This window comes from Haemaphysalis longicornis, unplaced genomic scaffold, assembly GCF_048455015.1.
Source record: "Haemaphysalis longicornis isolate Haplotype H1 unplaced genomic scaffold, Haemaphysalis longicornis Haplotype H1 scaffold_10, whole genome shotgun sequence".
NCBI classification, from domain to species: Eukaryota; Metazoa; Arthropoda; class Arachnida; order Ixodida; family Ixodidae; genus Haemaphysalis; species Haemaphysalis longicornis.
Genome location: NW_027526204.1, coordinates 122,525,810 through 122,545,807, shown reverse-complemented (window position 1 = coordinate 122,545,807; position 19,998 = coordinate 122,525,810). Strand labels below are relative to the sequence as shown.

Below are 19,998 nucleotides of genomic sequence, written 5' to 3'. Positions count from 1 at the left end.
GTTCTGCGCGTGAGGCTGGAACGAACTCCGGTTGCATCGCCTCCGCGTAGCGCAACCCATACAAGTACGGGCCCAGCGCTCTGTCCCTGAGGTCGAATGTTTCTCGCTGGCTGGGTATCAACGTAAAGCCGTGCTTGGCTCATCCGCTGATCGTAATGCCGCGCCAAGCACAGCTTGGTTCCAGTGTTTCCACCGGAGGCTGCGGTGGCCGATACACGTGTGCAGCCGCGACTGCTGCTTGCACACGGCGAGCTTCGGCCGCCAGCTCGTTGAGATCCCTGCAACTGCAGTTCCTCCAGTACAAGGCAAAGGTGAGGTGGCATTGCCTGACGACTCGATCGGCCCGCTCCGAGCTCGGGGCATGTGGCTTGGCAAACTCGTAGAGCTCCTGCATCGCCTGGACGTACTTGACCAGAGATTCATCCGGGGCTTGGGTGCGCATTTCCAACTCCCTACGCATCCGTGGTAGGTAGTCGATGGGCAGGAATTCTTCCCTGAACATCATTCGGAAGTCACCCATCGTGCACGTCGTATGGCCTATCATCCGATACCACCGGGCGGCCTGGTCGACTAGGGCTGCAGGGAGGACTCTGCGCAGCACCTCGCTCTTGCTCATCCTGGTCGCCTGCTCGTAACGGCTCAGAGCCAGCAGGAAAGCGTTGGCGCTCGAATGATCACCGTAACGGCTGTACGTTGGCACCGGTAACTGCGCCCTGGAAGCGGGTGAGTGCATCGCCTGCAGCACCTGCTGCATGGCGCTTGCGAGAGTGCTCGCAATGGAAGCTGCGTTTGCCGACATTCCTTCGCTTACGGAATTCTGCGGGCCGACTGGCACGAGAGGCGAGCTGTGTGGAGCTTCCGCATCTGCGTAGGCCCGGCGCCCAGGGTTTGAACGCGCAGCGTCGCCTGACGTAAAGCGCTCGTGTAATCCGGAACCTTCCGGGATTTTCGTTGCTGCGCAAGCCGCGGCTGCGGTTGCTAGGGGCCGTGAAGAAGGGGGACCCGAGCCGCTTCTGCAGCTGCGGAGGACGCTGTTGATGCAGGGCATCGCGGGGACTCCCGGGCATGACCACAAAGGTCAGCCAACACCATCAAATCTGTCAACTCGTAATTGTGTGTCGTGTTTCTTTTCGGAGCTAGCGAACCTCGCATTCGACTGAAGACAAGTCCCACGTTCGGGCGCCAAAAATGTGGGGACCAGGGTTCTTACGGCGACCTAGCTCGCACTCGAGACTGCCGCCAAGCTTGCTCCACTGAACTTCGCCACGGACTGCCAACTGGCGTAGCGGTAGCGAACAGCAAGGAACACACAAGACACAAAGGAATGGCCAAACCAGCGTCTATTGGGTCCTCCAATAATTGGGCTCTTCGCTCGTCCTGACCCAGCCGACTGGCGAAGATCAGGAGAAAGGCACGGTGGGGGCAGACAAAGGAAAGAAAAGCCGGAGCTCCGGTACTCACGTCTGTGGTATCTGACCTCTCAAACCCAAAAGCCCCCTTCCCTTTTGCCCCTGCACCCGGACCGGCTCCCCGGGACTCTGACACACCGGTCACGTGAGGGGGTCCTTCGTGACACCGCCGTGACACCGCAGTGACACGCACACGGCTGCCGAAGAGAGAGAGGGAACCTTCCTCTCTCACCTTGGCGGCGGGCTGCGAGGAATGGGGAATGCACCGGGACTCCGAGTTTCTCACAGTTGAAACTAAGCCACGATGCGATTTGTGCCTGGAAGAATGTGCCTTTAGTAGGTTAGTTTCTATACTGTATCAAGCTATGAAGTCAAGTAAGTCCAAGTAGCTCCACACAAGGGCACACGTGACACTTTACTGACTGGTACGCTAGTCAAATATCTAAGGCCAGCTAAAGGCAGGAGAAGTCCATGAAGTTAATATAGGTACTACGGAATTAAAACAACCAAAACATTAACTGTAATGCGTAAAACCAAGGCGTGGGAACGACTTTCTGCACTGGGTGAACTAGCGTAGTGGTCAGCATCACAACCACACATTTGTGATCATTTTTTGCCTGAGCAGTCGCTACAGATAAGATATTTGTAAGAATTTCGGGGACGCTTGCTGCACAAGCATTATTCAAGAAATAGTCATCTAAGCTGCTGGGAATGCTGAAAATAAAAAGAAGCAGGTTACACGATATATACTTTATATTTCCGTCCCCGACAGCACTGTGGTTATGGCCGAGTGGACTGTATGTAGCCTTGTGTGCATTGTTTCACAATTAGCAAGCTCGAGGTAACGTTTTTTATACTTGCCATTTTGCGCTGCAACCTTCATTTCTGCACGATTGAGTTGGCAGAATGCGTGCAGACTGACACTAACGTGCTGGCGAGTTCTTGTTGGGGTGGTGTTGACGTAAGCACCAACTGCTAGCGGGCACAGGGCCAAATTGGCCGACTGTATTCCTGGTGCGAACATGCGTCTTACGATATAGGGACGAGTCAGGCAAGCTCTAAAGGTAGGGGTGAAGCGCGTCGAATTTGAGTCTCTCTGGTGACGTGGACGGCGTTGAGCCACTGCGTAGCCTCAGCTAGTGAGCGTTACGATTCTAAGCGGTGCTGGCAGGCTTATCTTGCTCTTTATACAGGCAACAACATGGCAGAAACAGGGGATGCCGATTCAGAGACATTGAGAATGCACAACCAACGAGAACGTCAGATACCAAGCATGCTGTCGCACAGAACCGAAACTTGTTTGAATTCTGATCTTCGACATCGTTCAATCACATCTCAACTCGAAAATGCATCGCTGCTGTTGTTGCTGCCGCCGCAAAATGTTGCACGATATTTTTCTTCTTTCAGGCTATATCAAATAATAGTGCTTTAAGACGGCATAAATGTGGCAAAGTGTGTTTCATAAAGTCAGTCTATGCAATGCAAACAAGAACAAAAGTTTGGCAAATTCACTTCAGTGTCCCTATAAATCAGTTGGCAAGGCTGTGCAGGTCAGGCCATCATTGTGGGGTGAATGAAGCATGTGTTAGCAGGCTATGTTCTAAAGTTCACTATGAAAAAAGAACTTCAGCAGCACCTAGGTAGAACACGAGCCAGAAATGGGTGCAGCTTGAGGCCAGCGCATTGGCAGGCTTCTGCAAAGCACCAATTCTTTTGTGTTGCAGATGGACAAATGGAAGGTGGTTCCTAAAGCGAATGTAGACGATGACTGCGCATGGCGTATACACTTCCCGGCCATTGAGGATAGACTGATGGAGGACGCGGGCGGCTGCGTGAAGGACATCATTCGTCTGGTCAAGGTGAGGATTTACGTTACGTTACCTTTACGTTACCTCAATGCTTTAGGTTCCCCAAATGTCTTGCTTGTTTTTCCTTGCTCGATTTTGGGCTATGACTATACTTTATCTTAGCATGTAGACTTTGCGCATCGTTATCAAGAAATGAATTGAGCTGGAAAGCGTGAAGCATTTTCTGCACGCGGAAGCGCTCTGCGCACACGCCGGCCGTGCGTGCCCTACGGCCCACGAAGTGGCTCAAACCGCGCAGGCCGCGGCAGCAGCCGTTCGTCGCTGCTGTACAGAATCAAAGCAAGCGCGAAAAGGGAGGTAAACATGCAGGAGAGTGGGTAGTAGTGCGGTGAAAAATTGGGCTAGGAATTGTCATCAGAAATGATTTTGAAAGCGGTGATGAAAGTTGTTCCGCAAGGCTAAGCCTACACTCCTTTACGCCGACTGGCTGCAGAGGCTGGTAAGCGTCCCGGCACCAGCACCTGCCCGAGCACGCGATGCGGCAAAATACCGAAGGATAACGCTACCTGTGCACAAGATTCAGCGTACTAGTACCGATTGCTAAAATGGCAATAACCGTGAAAACAAAGTTCCGCACGTGAGAAAAGGGATGATAGTGTGGTAAAAATTGTGTTGATAGCAGCGACCAAAAATCTTCCTCAATGCAAAGCCTAGAGTTCCCAACATCGGATGGAGCCCAAGCTGGCTGGGAGCTGTTGAGGAAAACACTCTTTTAAAACTCGTGGCTCGTGAGCGGGTTGCGTTTCGGTTCCCCTAACTTTTGGGGGACCCCGCTGTTCTGTTCATCTATTCTAAAACTGCATACATGCCCAGTGCCAAGCCTAACGTACTAAACGCTGATCGGCCATGGAGCGACCTAGCACCAGCACCTCTGTGCGATGCGGCGACCGATGGCTGCAGCACTGCTGCTTGTGTGCTTAAATTGATGCATGCTGCTGCACACAGCTTTTTGCCACGTGTCCGAATGTAAGCACAAGGTTACCCGTGTGAGAAAGGGGATGACGGTGTGTTGAAAAATTGTGCAAGGAATTATGATTAGCACTGGTAGCGAAAACGACGATGCAATATCTGCATAAGTTCCCCGCGTTCGAGAAACTGAAGTCGACCGTAGGGCGTTGGTTGAAAACCCCCTTCTAAAGATCCTTGCAAGTGAAGTTGTTGAGTTTATGTATCCCTCAAGCTCGCTTATTCTGAGGAAAGATTGTGTGCGTCCTCCTATCTCTGGAAGACTTTCTGGCCCATATCTGAATGGGAACAAAGTGAGTTCTGCACGCCGAGTGGTCATTGCAGCACGGTCACTTCCATATGTGACGTCATCAACCGCCGGCCAATCACGAAAGGTAGCCAGGGATCTGCTCGCACCCTCGAGCAGGGGTCATTTGTTTTGGCGAAAAAAGGTGGTTTGTTTGTATTCACATATAAAACAAACCTCTTTTTTGAATTCAGCGTGAACAAAACTATTAAGAAATGCCCCGAATGAAATTTTTTTCAAAACCCTTCAGCAGCCCTTTGAAGAACCCGTACAGGGTGTTCTTTAAGGAACAGGTAACATAAAAACTATGAGGAAACTATGTTTTTACCCTAACATGAGAGCTGTGACTGGTGATGCTGTCTGTGAAAGTGGAGGGCAAGTAATGTCAGAGATGTTGCCTGAAGGGCCATTTCAGTCAACAGATGTGTGGGAGAAATGGCGTGGTGGAAGAGGCAACGGTGCGTGCACATGAGAGTGCGACTTGAATAGAGTGACCAGATGCTTTGAGGTATGCATGTTTGGGGAACAATGTCCGCCAACATGCGCATTCAGCTGTGGAAAAACCTTTGAGATGCCGGCGATACAGTGGCAAAACGAGAGGAGGGAGTTCTGGTTACAGTTGAACTGCAGCGTTTCAGTACCACAAGACACCTGTTTCTAACAGGGTGTCGGAACGAACTGTTTTTCGTCCCGGTTTGTGTGTCGTTTCATAACTAAATGTTCCAATCCGTTTTAGCTCTGTAACGAAAAAAATAATGGTTCGTAACGGTTTATAACGGTTTGTGTACGCAAGAAAAATTGAGATTTATGAAATTATGTTAAGAAACATTGAGAACTATGAAATGATCCTAAAATATTAAGTGGTGCTTATTCACGTTTTGTTGAAATTTCCGTAAATAGCTCAGTAGACCTTATGCGAAATTGCTTGGTGATCTAGCAACACTGATGTTAACGAGACTGTCGGCCATATTAGTACGGGCGCTGATCTGGAAGTCTCGTATTGTTTACTGTGGAAGAGTAGGTCACGGTAACGCGGTATGGCTCAAACTGTACAGCATTTTCCGGCTTCCGACCGCGGATTGTGGGCGAAGGACTTGTCTGCGCTGCCGACTGTGTCTGAAGACTCATACCACTCGGGGTGCCGCGCCAAAACCCACCCGAGCGGCAGCGGAGCAGGGCATGCCGCCTAGCCACCGAGGCGCATTGCTCGCCTTCATCGGTGCGGACAAACACGTGCGACTCGCAGTAAGTAAATCCTTCTTTGTTTTTTACTTGACGCGAGTTAACCGGTATGAGCATTTGTATAGCACTTTGTTCACCGTTGTTTACCATGCAAATGCGTAGCGGCGACCCTGTTGCAGTAACCCTGAAAGAGAAAAGCGACAATCGCCAGACCGTACCGCTAGTGGGTGGATTAGGTATTTTCAAATGCTGTACATCGAATTTACGGGATGAGTTTTGGCGAAGATGTTTACGGAAAGGTTGCGGCCGTTTTCCGTGATGGTCGTCCGCCCGCGCGTTTGCCGCAAAGCAATCGCGTTTTGCGGCGAAGTCAACTACAAAAGCGCACATACGCCTTGAATTTTCCTTTGTGTGTTTTCATTATTTATTGCGCATTTTCTGCCGCAAAAATCTGTTTGTGTGTCTTTTTTCTCCTTTTTTGGCGGTGGGGTGATGTGTTTGTTTCTAAAGCGCATGTTTTTGGTGTGCACAAATAGATAATACAGGAAAACCTCGTTAGCTCGAACTCACTGAACTAGAGAAGATTTTTTTAATTCGATGGGTCATCGGTATAGCCCGAATGTTTACCTGTTTATCTCGAAAGGTTCTGGAAGTGAGTTCCAGATAATCATATTATTGCTTGCTAAGTTATGACGAACACGATTATGCGGGTACTGGTATCATTGCCCACGGTGAGGTTTTTAAATGTTAAACTTCCGTCTCTTGAAAATGCATTAACAAAGCATGCAGAGATACTTGCACGGTCGAACTTAACAAACAATTTTGACATCATTGCTGTTTGAGGTGTAGATTATTGCCCTTGCAACAGTGTTAAGCAAGACACAAAATCTGGTCATTTTGAGTCTGTTCCTTGCGGCCACTTCTTTCTGCTCTGTACCTTTACCATAAACTGTAGCGGACTAGTCCTGTTCTTCCCTGAGTGCTATTTACTGTTACTCTCTGTTCTTGCAGGTTGGGCCTCATCCATGTGCTCAGCAGCTGCTTTCGCTCTCTGAAGAAAAGTGGCTGGCCCTATGTTGTGTGCCTCACCTTTGAGACAGACAGTGGGGCGATTGTGGAGGCAGCGTGCGAGTGCCCGGGGGGTTGCAGTGGAGCATGGAGTCACATCCTGGCTGCTGTGCACCTGCTCGCCCTCTTGCAAGCCGAAGGTTTTAAGAGGCGCCACCGGAGCTGGCGTGCACTGAGCTGCCACAACGGTGGGGACGTCCGAGACAGCAGAGCATCAAGCCAGCGAGTGTCCAAGACATTGACTGGAGAAGCCCGCGAGAAAATGGCCCCTCCCTTCTCTTGCCAATGCGTATGTTCGATGCACGTCGAGTACAGGAGCAATGCGAGCAGCAACAAAGTGCCGTGCAGGCGCTTGGGAGAAAACTTGGTAGCCTTGGGAATGGTTTTTTTGCCCCAGTTGTGCTGGCCTCACCCCCCCCCCCCTCCCCAGTGACAGAAACAAGGATTGGCATGGCACCTAAAGGGTCACCTATGCGCTACCAAAATTCATGCCACATTTCGCCGTGGTCATCTCGCGAGCACGCAGAGGCTGGGCAACGTTGTGTTTACTAGACCGCGGCATGCAGGGGTGCGCGAATGCTTCCCTTTGTTCCATTTCTATCCACAGTTTGCTATACTGCGCGCGGTATAAATCAGTGAAGTAGTTTAATTTACTAGGATTTTCACTGTGGATACAAAAAATGCAAAAGCACTCAAGCTGATGCGCGGCGGCCTGATGCAACTCTGGCCGGTTTTTTTCTTTTTTTTTAAATAAAACTTTAAAATTGTCTCAGCTACCTACACCAATGGCCACTATCATTACGTCGGAGGCATGCATCCAGTATGTGACAAACTAGAGGAGTGAGTGTGTATTTTAGTTGCAAAATATTCGACAGTAAATACATCGTGGCTGAAATGACAATGGGCGCCAAGTTAACTTCACGTAATGACAAACCTTTCAGCCCGGCAAATCGGGAACTAAGTGCAAAAGCTCGAATTTTCCACCGTTAGATCATCATAAAACAGTGTACGACACTTCTGCAATGGCCGTGACGCGGCTAAATGCAACGTAAAAGAAACTAACAACTTACAGCCCTAGGTAAGATAAAGGCTAGTGTAGGGGCTAAGCGGTACCATTTAACAATGAAATGAAGCGGGCGCAGAGCCACAGGGACGAGTAACGAAACAGCCTAGTTTTGGCTACGTGTGGTACTGTTTTCCCGGTCGAGCGCCGCTGTCAGTCGCATGAATAGGTGGCGCACGCTCAGGCTTCATTTAGAATACAAAGGCTGGACCACAGAACTCCAACGCAGCTGTATTTTTCATCCGGACAGGGACTACGGAATCCCGCGCTTAGCGAACCAACGACAAATATTCGCTCACAGCGCACCGCGCCCAGCGTGTCACAAAGATTGCTCGGCATAGTTTACGTCAGAAAGTTCGTTCAAAAGCGTGGAACTTCACGTACCTTTTCTCCATTTGGACCGGTATTTCTGCATTGCGTGCACTGCGGCACGAAGCAATGCTCCGGCATTGTAGTCCATCACCAAGAGCGGTCAATGCCCGCCTTCTATGTTTTGCTAATTGGTTTCTGTTTCAAACGACCGTACCAAAATGGCGGACCTAGTTACCGGAGTCGACGTGAGATGGCGGGGCGCATTTTGCATAGGGTCTATTGCTCTTAAAAAAAATCGAGGACACTTAAGCGCTCCTTGTTTCATACCTTTTGATGGCGCAGCTGTAAATGACGCTCCAAGTTTCCACCTTGGTTCCCAGAGAATAGATGCCAGCAGTCTCTACCTGGCACCCAGATTTGATTAAGGTGCTGTCGTAGATGAAAAACCGTCGAGCGCTATTTGTTATAGGGTGCCCTATTGGGGTGAAGTATACAATTGTTAGGTGCTAACACTCCAAGCTTCCAGAAAATCAGCGGGCTACGCGCGTACACGCCAGTCTTGGTCTGGGACCCAAACACTAAAATAGTAAAATAATTACGAATAAATTTGAGGCAACCCGAAATCCGGCTGTGCGCTTTGTTATGAACTCTTATAACTGTGATATCGTCACAAGTTTAAAACACTCTGTCTCGTGGAACACTTTAAAACTCCTGTAGCACAGAACCAACATCTGTTCCTTCAGCCCTCCTCCCCCCCCCCCCTTCTCGTATACATCCACATAAAGGGATAACAGCAAAAAAATTGGTGAATATTAATGGCCCGCTTCTACCTTCCAAGCATTTTCCTAAAAACTAATAAAGATAGGAACATTTTACCCGAAATTGCTTTTTACAACCTAAATGAAATGATTTTGGCTGTGCTGTGGCACCACTTTGCGTACAAGTGCGACATGACTTGTAGCTGTTTTTGTTGAGTGTGCAGCGGTAATCCGCTGTTTTCTCTGCTAGTCGTGTATGCTGGTGTTCACACCAAACATTGTATTTGTACAAGAGAGTGAATTAATTGCTGGGCTAGTTGGTTCATATTGTTCAGAAAAGGGAAACGAGCGAGCAAAACGCAGGACGAGAAGAGGAGGCACACTCACAACACCGCTGGTTTCAGAATATTTGTGATTATTCATAACACCCCCCTACAACAATGATTTAGTTATAAAATAGATAAATTCATAGAAAATGAATAAATAAATGCACAAGTCCTCGACGTCTGCATTGCAGCCAAATGTGCGCTGCGATCGCACAGGAAGCTCAGCTCTACGTTTAGCGATGCAGGCAAAGAAAGTATGGAAGCAGGCAGCAAGCCTACCGAAATAATGCGCCAGTGTGAAGAAAAAAATTTTTTGCTTGTGAATCAAGAAAAATCTTCCACCTCGCCACATGGCAATTGAAATACTTGAACCTGCCACTAAAAACGAAATGAAATTTTCTCGGATTCACTCCTGAATGAACTAGTAATATAACGTTATGCACTGGTGCCGAAAGTGAAAACCCTGCGAATTCTCGGCGTGCCTTTTCACGTGGATGGGTCTGGAGCAGCACTCCTCCCACAACTGCAGGGCACGATATCGCAACTTATCCATCTCATCCGGCGAATCTGCACACACCAACATGGACTGAGGGAACAGGACACTTGCCGTCTCGTTCACGCCCTACTTCTAAGCCGCCTCACATACGGCACCCCCTACGTCTGCCTCAAACCTCAAGAACAGAGCAAGCTGGATGCACTCATTCGCCGGGCTTACAAGATCGCTCTAGGCCTCCCAGCTTTCGCCGCCACACAGTAATTGCTTCAACTGGGGCTGCATAACACCCTCTCTGAACTCCTCGAAGCACAACAGACAAGTCAATTGGCACGTCTGTCCCTCACTCCTACCGGCCGAACTGTCCTCAGGGCACTAGGCCGCCCCACGCCGAACCCTCATAACGAGCTTCACCCCCTCCCTCCCCATATCCGGACCAATATCAAGGTGGCACCAATTCCACGCCACATGCATCCCATATACAACCCAGGCCGACGCAAAGCCAGAGTGCAGCACCTTGAACGAAAGTACTCCTCAGCCCCGGATGCTCGCTATAGCGACATCGCCCAAACCCCATCACACCCCCGCTCGACCCTAGCAATCACGGACAACGAGGGCACCGTTCTCAACGCCGCTACCTTCTTTCATCTTTCTTCGAACGCTGCTGAAGCCACCGCCATTGCCCTCGCGGCGGCCACCCACACACCCACCACCCACCTAACCATAATCACAGACTCTCAACAAGCCTGCCGATATTACCTCCAGGGAAGAGTACCCCCGGCGGCGCTCAAGCTCCTGAAAGCCATTCGCGACCTACCTACAATAACAATCGTGTGGACCCCGGGACACGCCTCACTCCCTGGGAATGAAGCAGCACATGCTGCAGCCCGCGAGCTTCACTTCCGGGCGTTCCCTACAGGGCCAGGCGGCTCGGACTCTACGACGGCCACTATCCATCCTCTTCCACCTTGCTTCACCGACATCTTATCCCACTACCGCCACGCTCGCCGAAAATATCCTCCGCCCCACCCTACCCTGTCCGTCGAAGAATCACGAATCTGGCGCAGACTACAAACTGGCACATACTATAACTCCACCATCCTCTCTCACATCTCCCCCTCACGCTTCGAGTACAACTGCCCGGACTGTCAAGTTCCAGCCACCACTGCCCACCTCGTCTTCCTGTGCCCTCAACACCCTGTTCCTCTCCCTTCCCCTACCCCCGAGCAGTGGGAATGCGCGTTGACCAGCTCGGACCTGCAGGAGCAGCTCAGCCTGATCCAGCGGGCCACGCGAGCAGCGGCGGCGCGCGGCCTCCTGAACTGAGGACGCCACCCACCGTTTTTTTTTTCTCAATAAACGTTTTGCCTCCTCCTCCTCCTCCTCGTTTTTGTTCAGGCGATTTATGTTTGTTTTTTTCCTGGTTCCGGTTGTTTGTTTTGTTTCGACACCCTGGTGTCTAATACATCATTGCTGATGTCTCAACACAACGGGTGCAGTGAGAAAGCTGACATTTTGGCTGACATTGTGAAATTGCTTAGTTAACAGAGAATCGTTTTCTGCTGGACAAGTGCTGAGAGTACTGTAAAACACCAAATCTTTTGAGTGAGACAAAGTGGTATGTTGTCTTGAAGGCCCCTTTAAGATGCCACGACTAAATTAGTTCATAGCTCTCCTCTTTGGCACACTTCATTTTTTTGGTGTGGTTTTTGCTGCACAGGAGCCCCGAAAGTGTTTTGGTGCGCTTTTAATGAGCACGTATTTCACGATGATGGGGTTTTTTCACTAGGGAACTCACTTGCGTCAGCCACTGCAAAGGCCCCCCCAGAGGTTGCTGGTTGTGAAGCGTGAATATCCCAGTTGGAGCCTGGTATCTGAAGCACTAAAGTGTGGTTGAATCAACCAAGTTTACCCCTCCTCCTCCTCCAAATTCACCCGGAAGTTTTGAAATACTTTTGTTACATATTTTCCTAATTTTCTGTCCTTATCTAAGAGACATATTTGTGAGTGTGGCAATCTATCAGCACAGGCCTCCTGTTTTCTTGCCCTCGAGTGTCCCTTGGGAAGATGTGCCATTGTGGATTATAGCGCAAGAGTGTTGTGTTGCAGGCGCTGGTACAGAAGAACGAGTGGAAACTGTCGTCTTTTGCCTGCAAGACTGTGGTCATGCGTCACCTGGTGGACACATCCACAAGAGAGAAAGAACAAACACCCAGGTGGTCGGACTGGGACAACGAGCACCAGTTTACCCGGCTACTGGAGGTGGGTGTGGCATGGCCAGCACTGTATGTGTGCCCCTCTCTTTCTCTCTCTCTCTCTCTCTCTCTCTGTATATCAGGGAGAGTGAGTGAGTGAGTGAGTGAAGCCCTATCCCTCTTTGGACGAGGCCAACCTCTAGCACCGAGGTGCCTTTGCAAAGTTGATCGAGAGAGATGCGGCTTCATCCTTGCTCTCAATGATGGTGCGGATTGGTGCTCATGTGTGGCACATGCCCATCCATGGCGGATGCCCTGTGCAAGCAACGGCATTCCTTAGCCTGCCTGGTGGCTTGGTAGACGGGTCATGGCAGGGTTGTTATCCAGATGGAGGCATTGGACATGGACGATGTCGTGGCCGTGGCGACGCTGGTCCCGGGGCAGGTGTAAAGACGCAATTCTTGGGAGACACGCTTTGTATGACACAATATGGGCCGCGGTACCAAGGTACCCAGATCTTATGAAGTAGCCACGTCGACTAGAAACAGGAACAGAAACTTTCTGTTCAGGACACCGCCTTTTATTTTTTATGGCTAGAGTTTTGCTCGCTATCTGCGCCTTCATAAGCTCGGCTTTTGTGGCTGAAGGTTAGGCATCACGACGCTAAAGTAGGGAGTGCTGATGACAATAAAGGCCCAACCGCCTGAGCGCTTAATGGCGATGTACCTGCGCATCCATGTAAGCATGCAATGAAGTACGGCCTAGGCCTAATGCCACAACGTTATAAAAAGATGTAAGCCATGGGTCAAACACAAAATAAATTATTTGGCACTTTCAAGGTTCAAAAACATCTCTTATACAAGTTTGGGGCTTCTCCTTTGGGGCTGCGGAACAACATTTCCTTTCTCCAATTTTAGATCGCCTTGTCGAACTGGCGCTCACATCACATGCCTTCATACTGCGTCCAGTTCAATGTGATCCTATAATTGAGTTCAAAGTCGACTGTGGCAGTCCAAGCTCATTCACAATACCTATTTTTCCCCGTGTCATTTCCTTGTTTACTACCCGCAGAACTTTTAGGTTTGTCTTTGAGAGGGCGTTTTCCGTTGTCTTGTCACCATAAATGGCTCTGACAAAAGCAAACAAAGTCTGGAACGCAGCAAACTCTAGCATAAAACGCATGCAGCAATGTACGGGCACAGTTACGAGTACGCATTCTCATCCATATAGGGTAGCGACAACTGTGATGAGGACTATGATGATGATACAGGTGTGCCGTGCGTCCTCGTTTCTGCGTTTTCGGTGGTGTGCCAACAGTGCTCGTTGAAGACAACGCAGCTCAGAGTTTTTTTTTTATTTTTCATTTTCCGCGCACTTTTATCACTTTTACCAGTGTATTTTTTCATTATTGCTGCCCTATAATTGTGACGTATCAAGCAGTAATGTCGTGATATGACGACGTATAAAGTGGGATTGCAATACATGGTTGTCTGTGGAATCCAGGAAAACATAATAGTGAGTGACGTATAAGAAGGTATATACGGGTTTCAAGTGTGCACATAAAAGGTGATGTAAACAAGGGGAGGCAAGCTGCAACACATGCAGTCACGGCATGGCGATCAGCTTGTCCAGTGTTTAGGATGACTTCTGAAGCAGTTTATGCGATTAAAATTCACGTCGGTGCTGCTGCAGTGTGTGGTCTTGCGTTCACTCGCAGGTTCTGGACAGAATGCGAAAGGAGCTACAGGCCGAAGGACCAGGCATCTCCTACCTTCTTGATGACAGGACAAGTCTCATCGCAGGTGTGGATGAAAGCACAAGAAGGGACATCGCAGGATCCCTTCAGGATACCATAGATCGGCTGGAGAAGGCTCCAGAGACGGCCAAAGAGATCTTCTTGACTCTTGCACCCGTTGATGGTAGTTCCCCGCTTACGTGGAAGACTCGAGAATTAACGGACTGCTCCCCATCCCGTTGTGATTCAACTTCGGACGACATCGGTCAGCTAGTGAATGGGAACCCTGAAGGCTTTTTTGTGGACGCAGTGGAGGCTCCGCCTCGCCAAAGGCACGCCATCAGTGACACCACTAGCTCCCTGGATGGCAAGCCCAAAGCAACAGATGAAAAGGCTGCGTCCGCCCAAAGGTGTGTTGATTTTTCCCACGTATGGTTGGTCGCCGTAGTTTGAAAAAATGTATACAGGGATCACACTTAGTGACTCACTTGCTTCTCCTTTGTGATCATGGAGGAAAGAAATGGCTAGGAGAGGTGTAGAGGTCACGGTCTATGAAGCTGCTCCCGCCTTGTGGAGGCAGCCACTGGGCCCACCACCCTTCCTCATCCTCCTCTGCTGTGCCTCGCCTGAGATCTCCGGGCCGCTAACTTTCGTTCAAAAAGCAGCTGATAACGCACACCGGGGCATGAGAGCGCACTGCTGATGCCACAAAATCTGTTGCAAATCGGCCATACTTGCGATCTTTACCGTTAATTTTGTTCACACACTAGGGCACCGTAAAAGATTGTTGGCGGCATTTAGCCAAATTGACTTGCTGTGGCTATAAAAACCAAGCAACACGGTTCACGGGCGTCTTGAAAGTGACTAACTTCCCCCACTTTTCTGTAAAGCATTGGGGATGCCAGAGAAATTTTCTTTCCAAAGTTTTCTTTCCTCCATGTTTGTGATGTACTCGCTCAGACATACTCAAGATCTTTTGTGTAGTTTAAAATCATCATGTTCAGGCACAATCATGCCCTCTTGTCGCTATTATCTTGCCCTCAATTGTGCTTCCTTTTTATCAATATACAAAAAATTGGGGTGAAGCTTCATATGGGCAAAGAGGCGTGCCTTAGTTAAGAGCTCTAGGTTAATTTTGACCACCTGGGGAACTTTCTCTTAATCTTGACACACGAGCATTTTAGCTTTTTGCTTGTTCTCTTAAAGGGACACTGAAGTGATATGTAAACATTGCGGGACTACTAGCGCAAATTGTAGTCCGGAGTCCCCAGGCCATGTTTCGACCACTCTAGGCGCGTTTACGCGATTTTATTTAGTAGAAAAACTAATTCGAAAACGCTGTCCTCCTCTCTTTACGCTCGCCCATTTTCTGTGGCGTTTTCGTGTGACGTCAGGAGGGGATGAGCTGGCAATTGGCTGCGCCACGGCTGCGCTACTGCACGGCTCCCCGGCCGACAGAGTCAGTCGGCCCAGCGTTTCGTCCGCCGGCCGCCGGCGGGTCGTCGCAATCAAGGAGGTTAAAAAAAAATTGCTTGGTCGCAATTCGTTCGCTTAGTTGAAACGAAGCCAGGACACGTTTGTGAATGGAAGAATGTGCCTTTCTTTACTTGGTTTGTTTGTACACTGTATCTAGCTCCAAGTCAAGGTCGCTTCACACAAGCGCTGCACATGCGACGCTTCGCTGACTGGTACGCCAGTAGGAAAATGTAAGGCCTCTTGAAGGCGGGAGAAGAGTCAGCGAAGTCAATATAGGTACTAAGCAAATAAAATCAACTGATATTTTTACCGTACAGCGTAAAACTAGGGCGCGGGAAGCACTTTTTTGCGCTGGGCGAACAAGCACAGCGGTCAGCAGCACGACTACGCATCTGCGAACGCTTTTCCGTCTACGAAATGCAATTGCTAGACGTGAGCTACTGTGGAAACTCGGGCGACGCTTACTGCACGATCGCAGTACAACAAATAGTCACCTAAGCGGCTTGAAATGCCAAAACTAAATAAAAGTGTAAACCGGTTGTACAATATATACCCTATATTAGGAAGGCATTCGCGTCCCGCTCCGTGGCCTAGCGGTCTGGGGCGCTAGGAACTCACCGCAAATGTTTTGCGAGTCACGAGTTCGAATCTCCGCGGGTGCGTGCTTTTCTTTTTTGTAAGTTAACTTTTTTGTTTTCCGCCGATGTTTTCTATATTGAGTTCACCTTTTTTTGGGCCGCAACGTTCATGGCTACACGAACTAGTTCACAAAACGCGCGCAGGCTGGCACTGGCGCGCTAGCGAGTTCTCGTTGGCGTGCTGTTGCCATAAGCACCGACTGCTTGCAGGCAGTGGGCACAGGCCAGAATGAACAGACCCTTGGCCTGGTGCGAACACGCTTTTTACGATACAGGCATGAGGGAGGCAAGCTCCAAATATGGGGGAAAAGCGCATGACATTTGGGCGTCTGCGGGTACGCGGAGGGCGTTCATGCACTGCGTAGGTCTCGGCTAGTGAATGTTACGACTACAAGCCGTCCTGGGAGACTTATCTTGTGCATTTTACAGCCGACAACATGGCAGAAGCGCGGTACGATGATTACTGAGATATTGAGAATGCCCATCCAACAAAGCCATTGGTTATGTTTTACAGAACCGAAACCGAAACCGAAACTTGTGTGATTGCTAACCTTGGGTATCGTCCAATCACGGCGCCCCTCCTCCCAACGTCACAGCCTTAGTTGGTGCGGCCGCCGCAAACCGTGCATGGTAGTTTTTCTTCTTTCGCGCTTTGTAAAATAATTACCGATTTGTCAACCGGATAAACGATGAAAAGTGTGCTAATTTGAGCCAGTCTACGCAGTGCAAGCAAAAACGGGAGCTTGACAAATTCACTTCAGTGTCCCTTTAACCTCCTGTACTCGTCCCCATACTCACTTATCCATCCGTATTTGCTCTCATATTCCAAATTCAACACTCCCACTCACTTACGCATATGCACAGGCTGACCAACCACTAAGCCTTGACTGAGTCACACAAGTTTGCTGGCGATAGTGCCGGAGCAGAGTCCTGTGAAGTCTTAGCGCCTGTGGGTAACAGGTCTGTAGAAGAGTTGAGGAAAAAGCGTAGGCTTTTTGTTGAGTGAGTGAACGTGGATGTTGTGGGCAAAACGCTGTGTTTGAGCTTATTTTGAAATTCTTAAATCTGATTGACTGGTACCGCAACCACCAGTGCGTTCATGGTGTTTTAAGCAAATCTGACCAGTTAAGCCGCCATAAGTACCTAGCTAAGTGCCTTGAAACCGGTTCGTACCACTACACTGAATTGCTGTTTTTTGTTTTGTTTTGTTCCAACGTACCTTGAAATTGCGCTAATGGTCGCATATCGCTTACTGGCACCTACCCTCCATCCTTCACGGAGGCCAACCTGTAATTGGTTATTAAAAGCCCCAACACCAATTTTTGCACAAAAACTTGGCACAAATGTAGCATGTAGACTTGCACGAAATTTATGGCCACATTGTGCTCGACTCATTCAAGTGACAGAAGGAGACACCTTTCGAAGCAAACAAGCAAAAATCAAGCAGTTTGGAGCCCAGCAACTGCCCACGTGTGGAGAAAATGGCATAATCAAGGGATGCATTGGATGTGCCCGACTACATACCTCATTATAGTTCCAATACACATAATGCTGCCTTCGTAACATATTCTTGTTCCTCCAGGGTAGGTTTTGCCAATGCTCTGCAATCGTGATGATGTATGTGAGTTAGCGACCATACGCCAGCTGCAATATTTCATCTCATACATGCTTTTTCAAAGCGCTGTTGTCAGCTTGTGCAACATTATTCATTGAGGTTTGGACGAGTCACCACAACTCCAACTCATATACCATATTTTCTGGTGTATAAGTCGCAGTTTTTTTCTGAAATTTTCGTTGGTGAGTCTTATCTACTGGTGCGACTTATGTATAGAATTTATTTATTAGAATACCCTCCGGGCCCGTAGGGCATTACAGAGGGGGTGGGTACAACATTTCATAACACACAAAGGAATAAAGACAAGGAAAAAAACAAAGAAAAGAAACAAGTGTCAGAAGCGCAAATTATGAAGGCAACATAAATCAACTGAAAAAAAGAATGTATTTGTAGTAAGAATTGAAGCATATAAAAGACAAAGATAGATAACGGAAAGCGCATATAGTTACAAAAATTGCTGAGAAATTGCAGTCTTGAACAACAAAGGGTCTGTTATCGTTACAACGGAAGAGGGAAGGTGGTTCCAATCGGCACATGTTTTCGGTAAGAAGGCTGCTGAAAAGAATTTCGTGCGGCAAAACGGAATGGCAACCTTATGCTGGTGATCAATGCGTGATGAGTGGTATGATGGTTGTGAAATGAGGTCTCACCTCATTGATTGGTTGTGAAAAAATATCTTATGAAAAAAATGAAGTCGCGCCAGTTTCCTCCGGACAGTTAAATTGGGTAGGTCAGGTTAGATTTCATTTCTGATATGCTAGCAGTACGGGAACAATTAGAACAAATTAACTGAGCTGAGCGGTTCTGAACAGATTCTAACGCGTTGATTAGATTGTGCTGCGCGGGATCCCATATAGCGAACGCGTACTCGAGCTTTGTGCGAATTAGTGGTCGGTATAGTAGAATTTTGAGGGACAGCGGAGCGCGAGAAAAGTTGCGTTCGGTTAGCGTTATTACAGATGTAGGTGTGTGCCAAGATAGGTTGTTGGTAATGTAAACGCCGAGGTACTTATATGAAGAAACATGCTGGAGGGGGACTGCGTTAATTCTGTAGGTACAAGCGGGAGAAATAGATCGCCGGGTTATTGACATGCACTTAGATTTGTTAGAGTTGAGTGTCATAAGCCATAAAGCCATTGAGTGTCATAAATTAATTTGGTACGCGGCGGCTGCACGTGGTCCAGGCTCGAAAAGGTGCCTGTGCGTTGCGTGATGTTAGTGCACGTTAAGAGACGCGGCTCTATGGTCTAAATGAATGAATTATCTGTTAGCAAGTCGGAGGAAGAAGGCTTCCATGGTTTTGCCTAAACGCCGTCTGTAAGTACATGCCATTTGTGTGTATCAATAAACCATTTTTGAGAAGTTAGATATGTCTAGACTTTGGGCAGTATATGCACATGTCTAGCACTGCTTACAGGGGGATACGTTCAGAGGCGGCGGCCGCTGCAACCATGTACTTTCGCTGAACTTTTTAACGAACTGATCCCCTACGGGTTTACCTGATTAACAAGTGCGTTTTGTACACACTATACACCGGTGTGACTTATATACGTTTTGTTCTCGGAAAAACTTCTGTTTTGAGGGTGGTGCGACTTATACACTTATAGACTGGAAAATGCGGTAGTTGTGGGGAGTGATCTCCATGAAGAGTTTTTTCAAGCATTCAAAAGACTTCAGGGAATTGCAAAATACAATAATACGAACATCTGCTTTAAAGCAGTGAGTGTTTTCGTGCTATGACAAAGTTGGAGTGAGTGTTTGTGCAGCCAGTAACAATGTGTTCACGTTCCAAACATAGGGGCTCCAGCAATGTGGATGTTGCTACACCATGTTCGGACAGCGCAGCCCCAGTGACTCTTTGGCACGCATCTCAATGCGGCAAAGAAAACGAGGACCCTTCCTGTGACCAACCAGCGACGTGTGAGATGACTTTCAAGGGCCAAGATGCCAGCAATAGAGCACCGTTCGTCTCCGTCGCTAACTGACGGCTCGAGCACTGCGTCGGACAATGGACCAAGAGTCAAGCAGGAAGCTCCGGGAACCAAGGACCACAGGGTAGTGAACCATGCGGGGATCAGTGCTGAAACCAGGGATGTCACGAAACATTACACATAGGAGTTTTAATATTTATTAAAGGCGATTGTTTTTCTTGGGCTACTTAAACGCAAAAATTTTGCTCTGTCTGTCTGTCTGTATGTCTGTCTGTCTGTCTGACTCGGTTCAACCACCCTGCCAAAGTGAAACCAGAGTCCTTCAAAGGCATTGAAGAACTCTGGTGAAACTGAAGCTGCGCAATCGTTTTATATACCCACAGCTAAATCTTAACGTTTAATTCCGGTAGCAATGTTCGTACTTGCCAACATTGTTGAACAAAAACAAAACATTACGCAGATATGAGGCAGAAAATCAACACATAAGTGATACTTGCAGTGTTCCTGTATAAAAATTTATGGATGCTTGGTTTTTGCAACAGCAAATGAAATACTACATCCACTGCATTCACTCCGTCGCCTACTGTCGCCTGCGCCACTATAACTTCTGGCGGCATTTTAAGACATGAAACGGTAACAGTTGCGAAAGGTTCCACTAGGTAGGTTCCACGTCCTCT

At 48.6% G+C, this 19,998-nt stretch overlaps 1 protein-coding gene across 5 annotated transcripts in view; it reads left to right on the top strand.

Annotated features, from left to right (window-relative positions):
• Window positions 1–19,548, top strand: part of LOC144159203 (cyclic GMP-AMP synthase-like receptor) — a 74,737-nt gene extending 55,189 nt beyond the window's left edge. For all 5 annotated transcript variants that reach the window (XM_077690546.1, XM_077690544.1, XM_077690547.1 and 2 more), the window contains 4 exons: window positions 3,134–3,268; window positions 11,841–11,993; window positions 13,644–14,071; window positions 19,189–19,548. In XM_077690546.1, coding sequence (XP_077546672.1) covers window positions 3,134–3,268; window positions 11,841–11,993; window positions 13,644–14,071; window positions 19,189–19,375 — 903 coding nt within the window. In that variant the 3' untranslated portion in view covers window positions 19,376–19,548. The remainder of the gene's footprint in view (window positions 1–3,133; window positions 3,269–11,840; window positions 11,994–13,643; window positions 14,072–19,188) is intronic.
• The last annotated feature ends 450 nt before the right edge of the window (window positions 19,549–19,998 follow it).